The 13,109-nt window shown below is 39.4% G+C and overlaps 1 protein-coding gene across 1 annotated transcript in view; it reads right to left on the minus strand.

Annotated features, from left to right (window-relative positions):
- Positions 1-13,109, minus strand: part of TTC21A (tetratricopeptide repeat domain 21A) — a 161,512-nt gene that overhangs the window by 55,193 nt on the left and 93,210 nt on the right. The window contains exons 20-23 of the mRNA XM_053713784.1: positions 9,917-10,105; positions 8,186-8,296; positions 6,334-6,415; positions 3,183-3,333 (exon numbers count right to left, since the gene is read on the minus strand). Of these exons, the coding sequence (XP_053569759.1) occupies positions 3,183-3,333; positions 6,334-6,415; positions 8,186-8,296; positions 9,917-10,105 (533 nt within the window). The remainder of the gene's footprint in view (positions 1-3,182; positions 3,334-6,333; positions 6,416-8,185; positions 8,297-9,916; positions 10,106-13,109) is intronic.

Here is a 13,109-nt window from a genome sequence, read left to right on the forward strand (position 1 = left end):
GGACCCTAGTACCTTTGTGAAAATTCTTGGAGCAGTGGCTAATCCGAATGGAAGTGCCACAAACTGGTAATGCTTGTCCAGAAAGGCGAACCTTAGGAACCGATGATGTTCCTTGTGGATAGGAATATGTAGATACGCATCCTTTAAATCCACCGTGGTCATGAATTGACCTTCCTGGATGGTAGGAAGAATTGTCCGAATGGTTTCCATTTTGAACGATGGAACCTTGAGAAATTTGTTTAGGATCTTGAGATCTAAGATTGGTCTGAATGTTCCCTCTTTTTTGGGAACTATGAACAGATTGGAGTAGAATCCCATCCCTTGTTCTCCTAATGGAACAGGATGAATCACTCCCATTTTTAACAGGTCTTCTACACAATGTAAGAATGCCTGTCTTTTTATGTGGTCTGAAGACAATTGAGACCTGTGGAACCTCCCCCTTGGGGGTAGCTCCTTGAATTCCAGAAGATAACCTTGGGAGACTATTTCTAGCGCCCAAGGATCCAGAACATCTCTTGCCCAAGCCTGAGCGAAGAGAGAAAGTCTGCCCCCCACCAGATCCGGTCCCGGATCGGGGGCCAACATCTCATGCTGTCTTGGTAGCAGTGGCAGGTTTCTTGGCCTGCTTACCTTTGTTCCAGCCTTGCATAGGCCTCCAGGCTGGCTTGGTTTGAGAAGTATTACCCTCTTGCTTAGAGGATGTAGAACTTGGAGCTGGTCCGTTTCTGCGAAAGGGACGAAAATTTGGTTTATTTTTAGCCTTAAAAGACCTATCCTGAGGAAGGGCGTGGCCCTTACCCCCAGTGATATCTGAAATAATCTCTTTCAAGTCAGGGCCAAACAGCGTTTTCCCCTTGAAAGGTATGTTAAGCAATTTGTTCTTGGAAGACGCATCCGCTGACCAAGATTTTAGCCAAAGCGCTCTGCGCGCCACAATAGCAAACCCCGAATTTTTCGCCGCTAATCTAGCCAATTGCAAAGTGGCGTCTAAAGTAAAAGAGTTAGCCAATTTAAGAGCATGAATTCTGTCCAAAATCTCCTCATAAGAAGAATCTTTATTGAGCGACTTTTCTAGTTCATCGAACCAGAAACACGCTGCTGTAGTGACAGGAACAATGCAAGTATTTTCTAAAACAGAGCAGTCGCGCTTCCGCTGATAAGTGGGCATTTTGGCTAAAATGTTTTTGATAGAATTATCCATTACAGCCGTTAATTGTTGCATAGTAAGGAGTATTGGCACACTAGATGTACTAGGGGCCTCCTGTGTGGGCAAGACTGGCGTAGACAAAGGAGGGGATGATGCAGTACCATGCTTACTCCCCTCACTTGAGGAATCATCTTGGGCATCATTTTCTCTAAATTTTTTGTCACATACATCACATCTATTTAAATGAGAAGGAACCTTGGCTACCTCACATACAGAACATAGTCTATCTGATAGTTCAGACATGTTAAACAGGCATAAACTTGATAACAAAGTACAAAAAACGTTTAAAAATAAAACCGTTACTGTCACTTTAAATTTTAAACTGAACACACTTTATTACTGAATATGTGAAAAAGTATGAAGGAATTGTTCAAAATTCACCAAAATTTCACCACAGTGTCTTAAAGCCTTAAAAGTATTGCACACCAAATTTGAAAGCTTTAACTCTTAAAATAACGGAACCAGAGCCGTTTTTATATTTAACCCCTATACAGTCCCTGGTATCTGCTTTGCTGAGACCCAACCAAGCCCAGAGGGGAATACGATACCAAATGACGCCTTCAGTAAGCTTTTTCTATGTATCTGAGCTCCTCACACATGCATCTGCATGCCTTGCTTCCCAAAAACAACTGCGCATTAGTGGCGCGAAAATGAGGCTCTGCCTATGATTAGAGAAGGCCCCCAGAGAAAAAGGTGTCCAATACAGTGCCTGCCGGTTATTCAACATAATTCCCAAGAATAAAATAACTCCTCAAAGCTATAAACTATTAAAAATGCTTATAAATCAATCGTTTTAGCCCAGAAAAATGTCTACCAGTCTTTAAAGCCCTTGTGAAGCCCTTTATTCTTATTTAATAAAAATGGCTTACCGGATCCCATAGGGAAAATGACAGCTTCCAGCATTACCAAGTCTTGTTAGAAATGTGTCATACCTCAAGCAGCAAAAGTCTGCTCACTGTTTCCCCCAACTGAAGTTAATTCCTCTCAACAGTCCTGTGTGGAAACAGCCATCGATTTTAGTAACGGTTGCTAAAATCATTTTCCTCTTACAAACAGAAATCTTCATCTCTTTTCTGTTTCAGAGTAAATAGTAAATACCAGCACTATTTTAAAATAACAAACTCTTGATTGAAGAATAAAAACTACATTTAAACACCAAAAAACTCTAAGCCATCTCCGTGGAGATGTTGCCTGTACAACGGCAAAGAGAATGACTGGGGAAGGCGGAGCCTAGGAGGGATCATGTGACCAGCTTTGCTGGGCTCTTTGCCATTTCCTGTTGGGGAAGAGAATATCCCACAAGTAAGGATGACGCCGTGGACCGGACACACCTATGTTGGAGAAAAGAAGACAACAACATTTTCTAGTGAGATAAATTTAGAAAAGCAATGCGCGAGAGTCACATATTTTGGAGAGGGAGATTATATGAACTCACTATTACTTCTCATCATATTCTTCTAATTTACGATATAAGGTCTTAAAGGGATAGGTTGTGGTTTCAACAATTTAAAGCAACTATTTTAAAAAACAAAATAAAGGTAAAGGGGTTCTTTATAAACCATTTAATACAATACAGCAAGTACAATAGAAAAGCGGGAACACATTAAAGAAAAGACACATTTTTACAGTACAATGTGACTTTAACCGTTTACTTTGCAAGAGGTGGAATACAATGCAGCTGTCTCGGTTGCTTAAAGGGACATAAACAACTTTGAAATTGTAATATAAAATATTTTATGATGTATATCAAAAAACTTATTTGCACACTTGGTGGGTATGATTGTTTAATTCAGAAAAGTCTTTTAATTACAAGGCATTTCCTGGCTCTTTAAATCTGATATAAAACTCTATGATGAGAGACACTGCCCATTTCAGAGAACACATCAGAGAAAAGAATTACCAGAATCTTGCTACTGCTTATGGATTTTATAGAAATAGCTCATCTTATTTTCGGTAGATGTTTTTGTTTTTTTACCAGTGATAAAGGCCTTTGCAGTAATTATATCCGGGCTTCAAAGCAACTCGTGAGGATTTTGCCAATGCCATGTCAAAGAATGCAGTGGCATCAGAAAGTTTACCACTTCTTCTTAGCAGATCGATTAATTTTCTTAGCACAATAAAGTTATCTGGAAAGTACAAAACACAGGATTAAAGAAAACATTCAGCAAGATTAAAAAAGGTAATATTTTATGTTTGTTCAAAAAGAAATTCGCAAAATTAAATAAAACTTAAGCATTAGTCAGTTAGATCAAACACTCAATTCTTTAAAGGGACAGTCAAGTCAGAATTAAACTGCCATTATTTTTTCTTACATGATTTAGAAAGAGTGTGCAATTTTAAACAACTTTCCAATTTACTTCTGTTATCTAAGTTGATTCTTTCTCTTTATATCCTTTGTTGAAAAGCATATCTAAAGAGGCTCAGCTGCTGATTGGTGGCTGCCTATAGATGCCTTATGTGATTGGCTCACACATGTGCATTGCTATTTCTTCAACAAAGGAAATCTAAAGAATGAAGCAAATAAAATAATAGAAGTAAATTGTAATATTGTTTAAAATTGTATTCTCTATCTGAATCATGAAAGAAAAAAACAGAATTTATACTTACTGATAAATTTATTTCCTTTGGCCTCATGAGAGTCCATGGCTTCATAACATGTCGGATATATTCCAGCCTATCAGGAGGAGGTCAATAACCCTCACAGAGCTTAAGCCCCTCCCACCTCCTCTCCCTCTTCAGTTTACGTATAGCCAAGCAGAGGAGAGAGAAAAAAAGGTTACGAGGTGCAAATGAGAACTGTCAACCATATACAAAAATAGGGTCGGGGCTATGGACTCTCATCAGCCCGAAGGAAATAAATTTATCAGGAAGTATAAATTCTGTTTTCCTTCTTAGCTGATGAGTCCATAGCTTCTTAACATGTGTGATACAATACCCAAGCTGAGAGTCCATACTAACGGGTGGGACTAAAAGTAGACAGTTCCTATTTGCCGGACACTGTGGCCGGAAGGACTTTCCTGCCAAAAACAACACCAGAATAAGCATGAATGTTAAATGACAAAAATTGGAAAATGTGTAAAGGGGAGACCAAGTTGCCGCCTTACAAATCTGTTCCAAGGAGGTATCATCCTTGAAAGCCCAGGAAGTAGATACTTATCTCGTGGAGTGAACAGTTAATCTCTTAGGTGGTAGATTTACTGAAACAGAGTAAGCCTTACAAATCTGCTTGAGCCAGGATGCCAGGGCCACCACAGTAGTTTTCTGACCCTTCCTAGGACCAGAGTAGTGGACAAAAAAAAAACTGGAAGTTTGTCTAATGTCTTAGTAGCCTGAATATAGAACTTTAAAACTCTGACAACATCTAGGTTGTGAAGTAATCTTTCCTTTTGGATTAGAAGTCTTTGGTCACAAAGGAGGAGCAACTATTTCCTGATTAATACTTTCTGAAGATACAACATTTGGAAGAAAATCATATCTGGCCCACAGGAATAAAAGAACCTTCCAGGACAACATTTTAAAGTCTAAAATATGCATAGGTTCAAAAGAAGAACCTTGCAGAACAGAGAGAACAAAGTTCAAGTTCCAAGGAGGAGAAATTGGTCTATCAACAGGACAAATTCTCACCAGGGTTTGAACAAAAGTTTAAACAACTGGCAACTAAGCCAACTTTTTTGTGAAACAAAACAGATAATTTGATATCTAACACTTTAGAGAGCTAGCCAATAGACCCTTATCTAGTCCATCCTGAAGGAACTGAAGTATTCTGGGAATTTTAAAAGATTTCCAAAAAAAAGCGCAAGAAGGACACCAAAGAAAGTAAGCTTTCCATATGTTATGAAAAAGTATCTGCTTATCTGGCTTACTTGCATAAAGCAAAGTATAGATATCAGAGTCAGAGAAACCACTGATCTTGAGGTCTAAGCATTTAACCTTCACGCTGTCAAATTAAGCAAACTGAGATCTAACTGATAAACGCACTGTGAGAGATTTAACTGATAACTGCACAAGACAGTTACTGGCTCTATTAAAGAGATAGTACTCTTTTTTACAACAATGCATAAATAAGGTGTTTGAGGTAAAAAAAAAAATGTGCCTCGGTCCCCTAAAATTCCCATGTTAAACACATAGGTAAAGCTTATCAGGTGTAAGGCTGTGACCCCCAGCTATGTAGTACCTGAAAGGAGAGTACTATTGTATAGCTCCTGGGCTGTGTAGTGCATGAGTCACTTACCTGGACTGCAGCACCCCTCCACTACCAGCATTTTGAGGCCTTTCTACCTCACAGGTTGCTGACCCAGTAGAGGGCCCATCCAGTGCAAGTTACTGTAATGCAGAGGATACTGCGGATATACCTGTAACCCCCTCAGGTGGAGGCTAGAGAACGATCCCTGCGACGCCTGAGGGCAGTTATGGCTGTTAGATTAGCCACTAGGGCTCTGGAAAGCACATAACAGAGGTAATCCTCATCCCTGTTTGACTCAGAGTCTTAAATCTTCTTGGAGTAAATTTGCCAAGGGGTACTGGGTCCCAAGTCAGGTCAGAGCCCACAAATCATATGAAAAAAATAATAAACTCTTGATAGTAGAGCACCTCTGAAATCTATAACCTCTCTCCTCAGAGTCCAATAATAACTGGAGAGGGAGAGGAGGTGGGAGGGGCTAAAGCTCTGTGAGGGTTATTTACCTCCTCCTGATAGGCTGGAATATATCCCACATGTTATGCAGCTATGGACTCTCATCAGGTAAGAAGGAAATGTGGGTTTTATGTCCCTTTAACACGTCTGGGAGTGACAACATATGCATTTTATTTCTGCCAGAACAAGTGATTCTAAATAGCAGATCCACTTATTTCATGCATTTTACACGCAGATTTGCCTACACTTGATTATGAACAGACGTGGATTTTGCAAAAGGTTTTACATTTTCTAATGCATGCATATTTTGTCGAAATGTCCCATGTAGTATATTATGTATATAAATATTTTTGATGTTAGACATGAACTGTAAATATTCCTCACCATTCAAAGTGTATTCGCTTTTGCATGTGGTGCATGCATGTGCACAGGTGCATGTGTGTAAAGGAAAACACAAGAAAATAAGAGTTTAGACAAATACAAATATGCTTACCTGGTGCTTTTTCCAATATTCGCTTAAAAAGTTCTATAGAGGTCTCATAATTTTGTTTCCGAAACATAATGTCAGCCATCATCTAGCAAATATCAAAATATGGAAAATATATCAATCACTTAAAGGGACAGTGAAGTTTAAATTAAACTTTGTTGATTCAGATAGGGCATTTTTAAACAACTTTCCAATTTACTTTTATCATCAAATTTGCTTTGTTTTCTTGGCATTCTTTGTGGAAGGCTAAATCTAGGTAGGCACATATGCTAAGTTCTAAGACATTGAAGGCTGCCTCTTATCTCCGTGCATTCTATTAGCTTTTCCCAGCTAGACAGTTCTAGATCATATGTGCCATTTAGATAAACATTGTGCTCACTCCTGTAGAGTTATGCAGGAACCAGAACTAATTAGCTGAAATGCAAGTTTGCAGAAAGCACTGAGATAAGGGGGCAGTCTGCAGAGGCTTAGAATATAAGGTAATAACAGAGGTAAAAAGTATATTAATATAACTGTGCAAAACTGGAGAATAATAAAAGGGAAATAAAGGTAATAAAGGGATTATCTATCTTTTTAAACAATAAAAGATTCCAAGTAGACTTTCCCTTTAATGCTATTAAATCTATTTTATTTGATGTTGCTCCTAGGACCACATCACTTTGGTGTAGACATTTTGTATCTAAATATTTCTTGGCTTTTTAAAAGTAACTTTAGCAGTTTTAAGATTCTGGATGGGTTTCCTAGTAATGAAATTAGAGACATTGAAATCAATGTGGAAAAAACGCTATACAACATATTTCTTTCATGGGTCAGATAGGGCAGATTTGTTGAAAAGCATACCTAGGCAGGCTCAGGAGCAGCAATGTACTACTAAGAGCTAGCTGCTGATGGTGGCACATTATGCATCTTGTCATTGGCTCACCTGATGTGTCCAGCTAGCAGCATTGCTGCTCCTTTAACAAAAGATTCCAAAAGCATGAAGACAATTTTAATAATAAGTCTGACAAAGCTACTACAAACTATCTCCAACACAGTAGAAAACCGCTTCAAATAAAGGGCAATACAACTCATATTGAATTCACTATAAAATGTTTAATTATATAAGCAGTAAAAAAAACTTTATATATACTTGTATTACTTTTTAGCCTTTATTTCCTATCATTTAATTCTAAACAGAGAGATTACAAAAATGCTAAAAATTCTCCAGTATTTTGGGCAAGTTTGTGTCCGAAATTCCTGGTAGCGAACAGTTTAAAGAGACATAAAAGTCAAATTTAATGTGATTCAGATAGATCATACAGTTTTAAGAGATTTTTCGGTTTACATGAATTATTAAATTCATTTTGTTCTCTTGGTATCATTTGTTCAAACGCATACCTAGGTAGGCTCAGGAGCAGTAATGAGTTTCTGGGAGCTAGATGGTGATTGGTGGCTGCACATATATGTGTCTTGTCATTGGTTAAAAAAATGTGTACAGCTATCTCCCAGTAATGCATTGCTGTTCTAGAGCTCAATTTAAATATTTGTAACTTCTTTCCAAGGGTAAAACACATAGCTATATGCAATCAATAGTGCAACAATAAAATGCTCCAATATATTACATTTTCTTTTTAGACTTTCATGTCCCTTTAATATGCATGGATGTAAGTGTATGGTTAGAGTTAGGGGTTAGGGTAATTAGGGCTAAGGTTGGGTTAGGGTTAATAGTTGGTGTCAGCAGCCAGTGCTTAGCAATCTCTCCATACCAGCAATTCAATAAATAAAATAACTATCTCACTACCATGCCGAGTGCATTTACAGACATTTTGATAAAAAAACAACATTTTTGATATTAAATAGTAGGGAACAACAACGTTACCATTGCTGCACCTTCATTAAACTTTTCATTCTGTAAAAGGACGTCACACTGTCGCTCACATGATTCCAGGTCATCTATAATTAGGTAAAGACGTGACAAATCCAGCATCACCTGGAAAAAAGGAAATCATTTGTGCTGTAAATATATGGGTTAAATGTTATCTCAATCCAGAATATTCAGTGAGAACAGAAACTATGTAGGTATTAAACAGTCTACTTGAAAATTGTTATTGTTCAAAAAGATAGATAATCCCTTTATTACCCATTCCCCAGTTTTGCATAACCAACACGGTTATATTAATAATCTTTTTTACCTCTGTAATGACCTTGTATCTAAGCCTCTGCAGACTGCCCCCTTATCTCAGATCTTTTCACAAACTTGCATTTTAGTCAATGGGGTAGATTTACCAATGTCTGTCCGACATGATACGCTGTAGCGTATCATGTCCGACAGACATCGCTGAATGCCGACAGCATACGCTGTTGGCATTTATCATTGCACAAGCAGTTCACCAGAACTGCTTGTGCAATGCCGCCCCCTGCAGATTCGCGGCCAATCGGCCGCTAGCAGAGGGTGTCAATCAGCCCGATTGTATAGGATCGGGTGAATTGAAGACTGCAGCCTCAGAGGCAGTGGACAAGTTATGGAGCAGCGGTCTTTAGGCCGCTGCTTTATAACTGCTTTTTCCGGAGAGCCTGAAGGCTTGCGCGGGAACAAGGGCCATTCAGCCCTTGTTAAATCGACCCCAATGAGTTGTGACCTACAGGGACTTAAGAAACAGGCATACTTAGAGGTTATAAAGTATATTAATATACCAATGTTGGTTATGCAAAGCTGGAGAATGGATAGTAAAGGCGCTATCCAACTTTGAAAACAATAAAAAAAATAAAGTAGACTGTCCCTTTCATTTTGATTTATAAACGTTATTGGGTCATGCTGTTGGCTTTTTATCAGCTTGCAGTTTTTTTGCTGATGTTTTAAGTGGCTTCATAACCAAATCTCTTTATACCAGGCTACAGTGAAGTTTTGAAGATTAAAGGGACATTGTACATTAGATTTTTCTTTGCATTAATGTTTTACAGATGATCCATTTACATAGCCCATCTGGGAGTGCTTTTGTAACAATGTAGAGTTTTGCTTATTTTTTTAATAATACAGTGTCAGATGTATACGGATGTCTACAGATTCTAGCTGCTATTGTTTGTATAATAAGTCTTTTCATATGCAGGGGAGGGGGGTGTCTGCACTTCTTGCTTTCCCAGCCCCTTTCAGTGGTTGTCCCAGCCTAACCTCATCAACAGTGCTAAACTTGGAGCTTCTAAGTAAGCTTTTAAAAGGTTTTATACTGGATATTTAGATCAGTATCTGTGCATATTCTTATTTATAGTAGTGTCTATTACATGCAGTTATATGAAAATTGGTCTATACTGTCCCTTTAAGTATTCTGAATAAGCAGAATCACATTGAATATTTGAGTAACTGTTGAAATTATGGTGCCAAAATGCTGCTTGTCATGGAGCACATTCAAAACAATGCGTCAAGGAGACTACTGCAAGTAAAACTGTTCTGGTGGTTTTGGAGCCCTCACTTGCATCATTGCAATAGGATACCATTATATCTACTGCTTATCACAGGATTTAACTACAAAAACTTCCAGAAACTTCAACAATTTGTAGATAAATGTGTTTAAAAGGTTTTGCTTTTCTTCCGCTAGTGCCGCCTACTACTCACTTTTATATCTGTTTCTGAAAAACCTGTTGCTTCCTTGTAGTATTTCAGGGATTTCTCATAGTCTTTTTTATACAGGAAATGCTCAGCCAGTTGAACACAGATAGCGGATGCCACTTGCTTCTGTGCGGGCATTATCTCCGGTTGTTCTAGAGGGACCCGCTTTAGAATCCGTAATTGGAGCTCATAAGCCTGGATACAAATCAAGCAAAAAACATAATTTATGCTTACCTGATAAATTTATTTCTCTTGTAGTGTATCCAGTCCACGGATCATCCATTACTTATGGAATATATTCTCCTTCCCAACAGGAAGCTGCAAGAGTCCACCCACAGCAAAGCTGCTATATAGCTCCTCCCCTAACTGCCATATTCAGTCATTCGACCGAAAACATGCAGAGAAAGGAAAAACCATAGGGTGCAGTGGTGACTGTAGTTCAAATGAAAAAATTACCTGCCTTAAAGTGACAGGGCGGGCCGTGGACTGGATACACTACAAGAGAAATAAATTTATCAGGTAAGCATAAATTATGTTTTCTCTTGTTAAGTGTATCCAGTCCACGGATCATCCATTACTTATGGAATACCAATACCAAAGCTAAAGTACACGGATGATGGGAGGGACAAGGCAGGTACTTAAACGGAAGTTACCACTGCCTGTAAAAAACCCTTTCTCCCAAAAATAGCCTCCGAAGAAGCAAGGTATCAAATTTGTTAAATTTGAAAAGTATGAAGCGCAGACCAAGACTCCGTCTTGTAAATCTGTTCAACAGAAGCCACATTTAAAAAAGGCCCAAGTGAAAACCACAGCTCTAGTAGAATGAGCTGTAATCCCTTCAGGAGGCTGCTGTCCAGCAGTCTCATAAGCTAAATGAATTATGCTTTTTAACCAAAAAGACAGAGAGGCTGCTGAAGTCTTTTGACCTCTCCTCTGTCCAGAATAGACAACAAACAAGGTGAACGTTTGATGAAAACTGTAGTAGCTTGTAAGTAAAACTTTAAAGCACAAACCACATCCAATATTGTGTAATAGACGTTCCTTCTTTGAGGAAGGATTAGGATACAAGCATGGAACAACTATCTCTTGAGTGATGTACTTGTTAGATACCACCTTAGGAAAAAACCCAGGTTGGTACGCAGGACTACCTTATCCGTACGAAGGACCAGATAAGGAGAATCACATTGTAACACAGATAACTTGGAGACTCTACGAGTCGAGGAATTAGCTACCCAAAAGGAACTTTCCAAGATAAAGATTGATATCTATGGAACAAAAAAGGTTCAAACGGAACTTCTTGAAGAACCTTAAGAATCAGGTTTAAGCTCCATGGCGGAGCAACAGTTTTAAACACAGGCTTGGATCTAACCAAAGCCTGACCAAATGCCTGAACGTCTAGAATACCTGCCAGACGCTTGTGCAAAAAAATAGACAGAGTAAAAATCTGTCCCCTTTTAAGGAATTAGCTGACAACCCTTTTCTCAAAAACATCTTGGAGAAAAGATAATATCCTGGGAATCCAGACTTTACTCCATGAGTAACCCTTGGATTCATAACAATCAGATATTTACACCATATCTATGTTCAATTTTCCTAGAGACAGGCTTTCATGTCTGTATTAAGGTATCAATGACTGACTCGGAGAAGCCATGCTTTGATAACATCAAGCGTTCAGTCTCCAGGCAGTCCATCTCAGATTGATTCTATTTAGATGGTTGAAAGGACCCTGAGGTAGAGGGACCTGTCTCTGAAGCAGAGACCGTGATGGAAAGGATGACATGTCCACCAGATCTGCATACCAGGTCCTGCGTGGCTACGCAGGCGCTGTCAAAAACACCAAAGCCCTCTCCTGCTTGGTCTTGACCTCCGGAGGAAATCCCACTCCCCCGGAAGAAAAGTCTGACGACTTAGAAAATCCACCTCCCAGTTCTCAACACCTGGGATATGGATAGCTGATAGACAAGAGTGAGTCTCTGTCCAGTGAATTATTGTAAGACTTCTAACATCGCTAGGGAACTTCTGTTCCCCCTTGATGGCTGATGTAAGCCACAGTCGTGTATATTGTCCGACTGAGTATGATGTACCTCAGAGTTGCTAACTGAGGCCAAGTCTGAAGAGCATGGAATATCACTCCCAGTTCCAGAATATTTATTAGAAGGAGGGTCTCCTCCTAAGTCCACTATCCCTGAGCCTTCAGGGAGTTCCAGACTGCATCCCAACCTAAAAGGCTGGCATCTATTGTAACAATTGTCCCATCTGACCTGCGGAAGGTCATACCCTTGGACAGATGGACCCGACATAGTCACCAGAGAAGAGAATCTCTGGTCTCTTGGTCCAGGTTTAACAGGGGGACAAATCTGTGTAATCCCCGTTCCTCTGACTGAGCATGCATAGTTGCAGCGGTCTGAAATGTAGACGTGCAAACGGTACTATGTCCCTTGCCGCTACCATTAAGCCGATTTCATTCATGTACTGAGCCACCGAAGGGCGCGGATGGGATGAAAAAACACGGCAGAAATTTAGAAACTTTGACAACCTGGACTCCGTCAGGTAAATTTTCATTTCTACAGAATCTATCAGAGTCCCTAGGAGGGAAACCCTTGAGATTGGGGATAGAGAACTCTTTCCTTGTTCACTTTCCACCCATGTGATCTCAGAAATGCCAGTACTACGTACGTATGAGACTGGGCAATTTGGATGTTTGACGCCTGTATCAGGATGTCGTCTAAATAAGGGGCCACTTCTATGCCCCGCGGTCTAAGGACCGCCAAAGCGACCCCAGAACCTCCATAAAGATTCTTGGGGCTGTAGATATCCCAAAGGAAAGAGCTACAAACTGGTAATGCCTGTCTAGAAAGGCAAACCTGAAAAACGATGGTGATCTTTATGCATCACAATGTGAGGATAAGCATCCTTCAAATCCATTGTAGTCCTCTATTTACTCTCCTGGATCATAGTTAAGATGGTACGAATAGTTTCCATCTTAAATGACGGAATTCTGAGGAATTTGTTTAAGATCTTTAGATCCAAAATAGGTCTGAAGGTTCCCTCTCCTTGGGAACCACAAACAGATTTGAGTAAAAACTCTGTCCCTGTTCCTCTCTTGGAACTGGATGGATCTCGTACACAATGTAAGAATGCCTCCTTCTTTATCTGGTTTGCAGATAATTGTGAAAGGCGAAATCTCCCCTTTTTTTGG

This window comes from Bombina bombina, chromosome 5 (assembly GCF_027579735.1).
Source record: "Bombina bombina isolate aBomBom1 chromosome 5, aBomBom1.pri, whole genome shotgun sequence".
Taxonomy (NCBI): domain Eukaryota; kingdom Metazoa; phylum Chordata; class Amphibia; order Anura; family Bombinatoridae; genus Bombina; species Bombina bombina.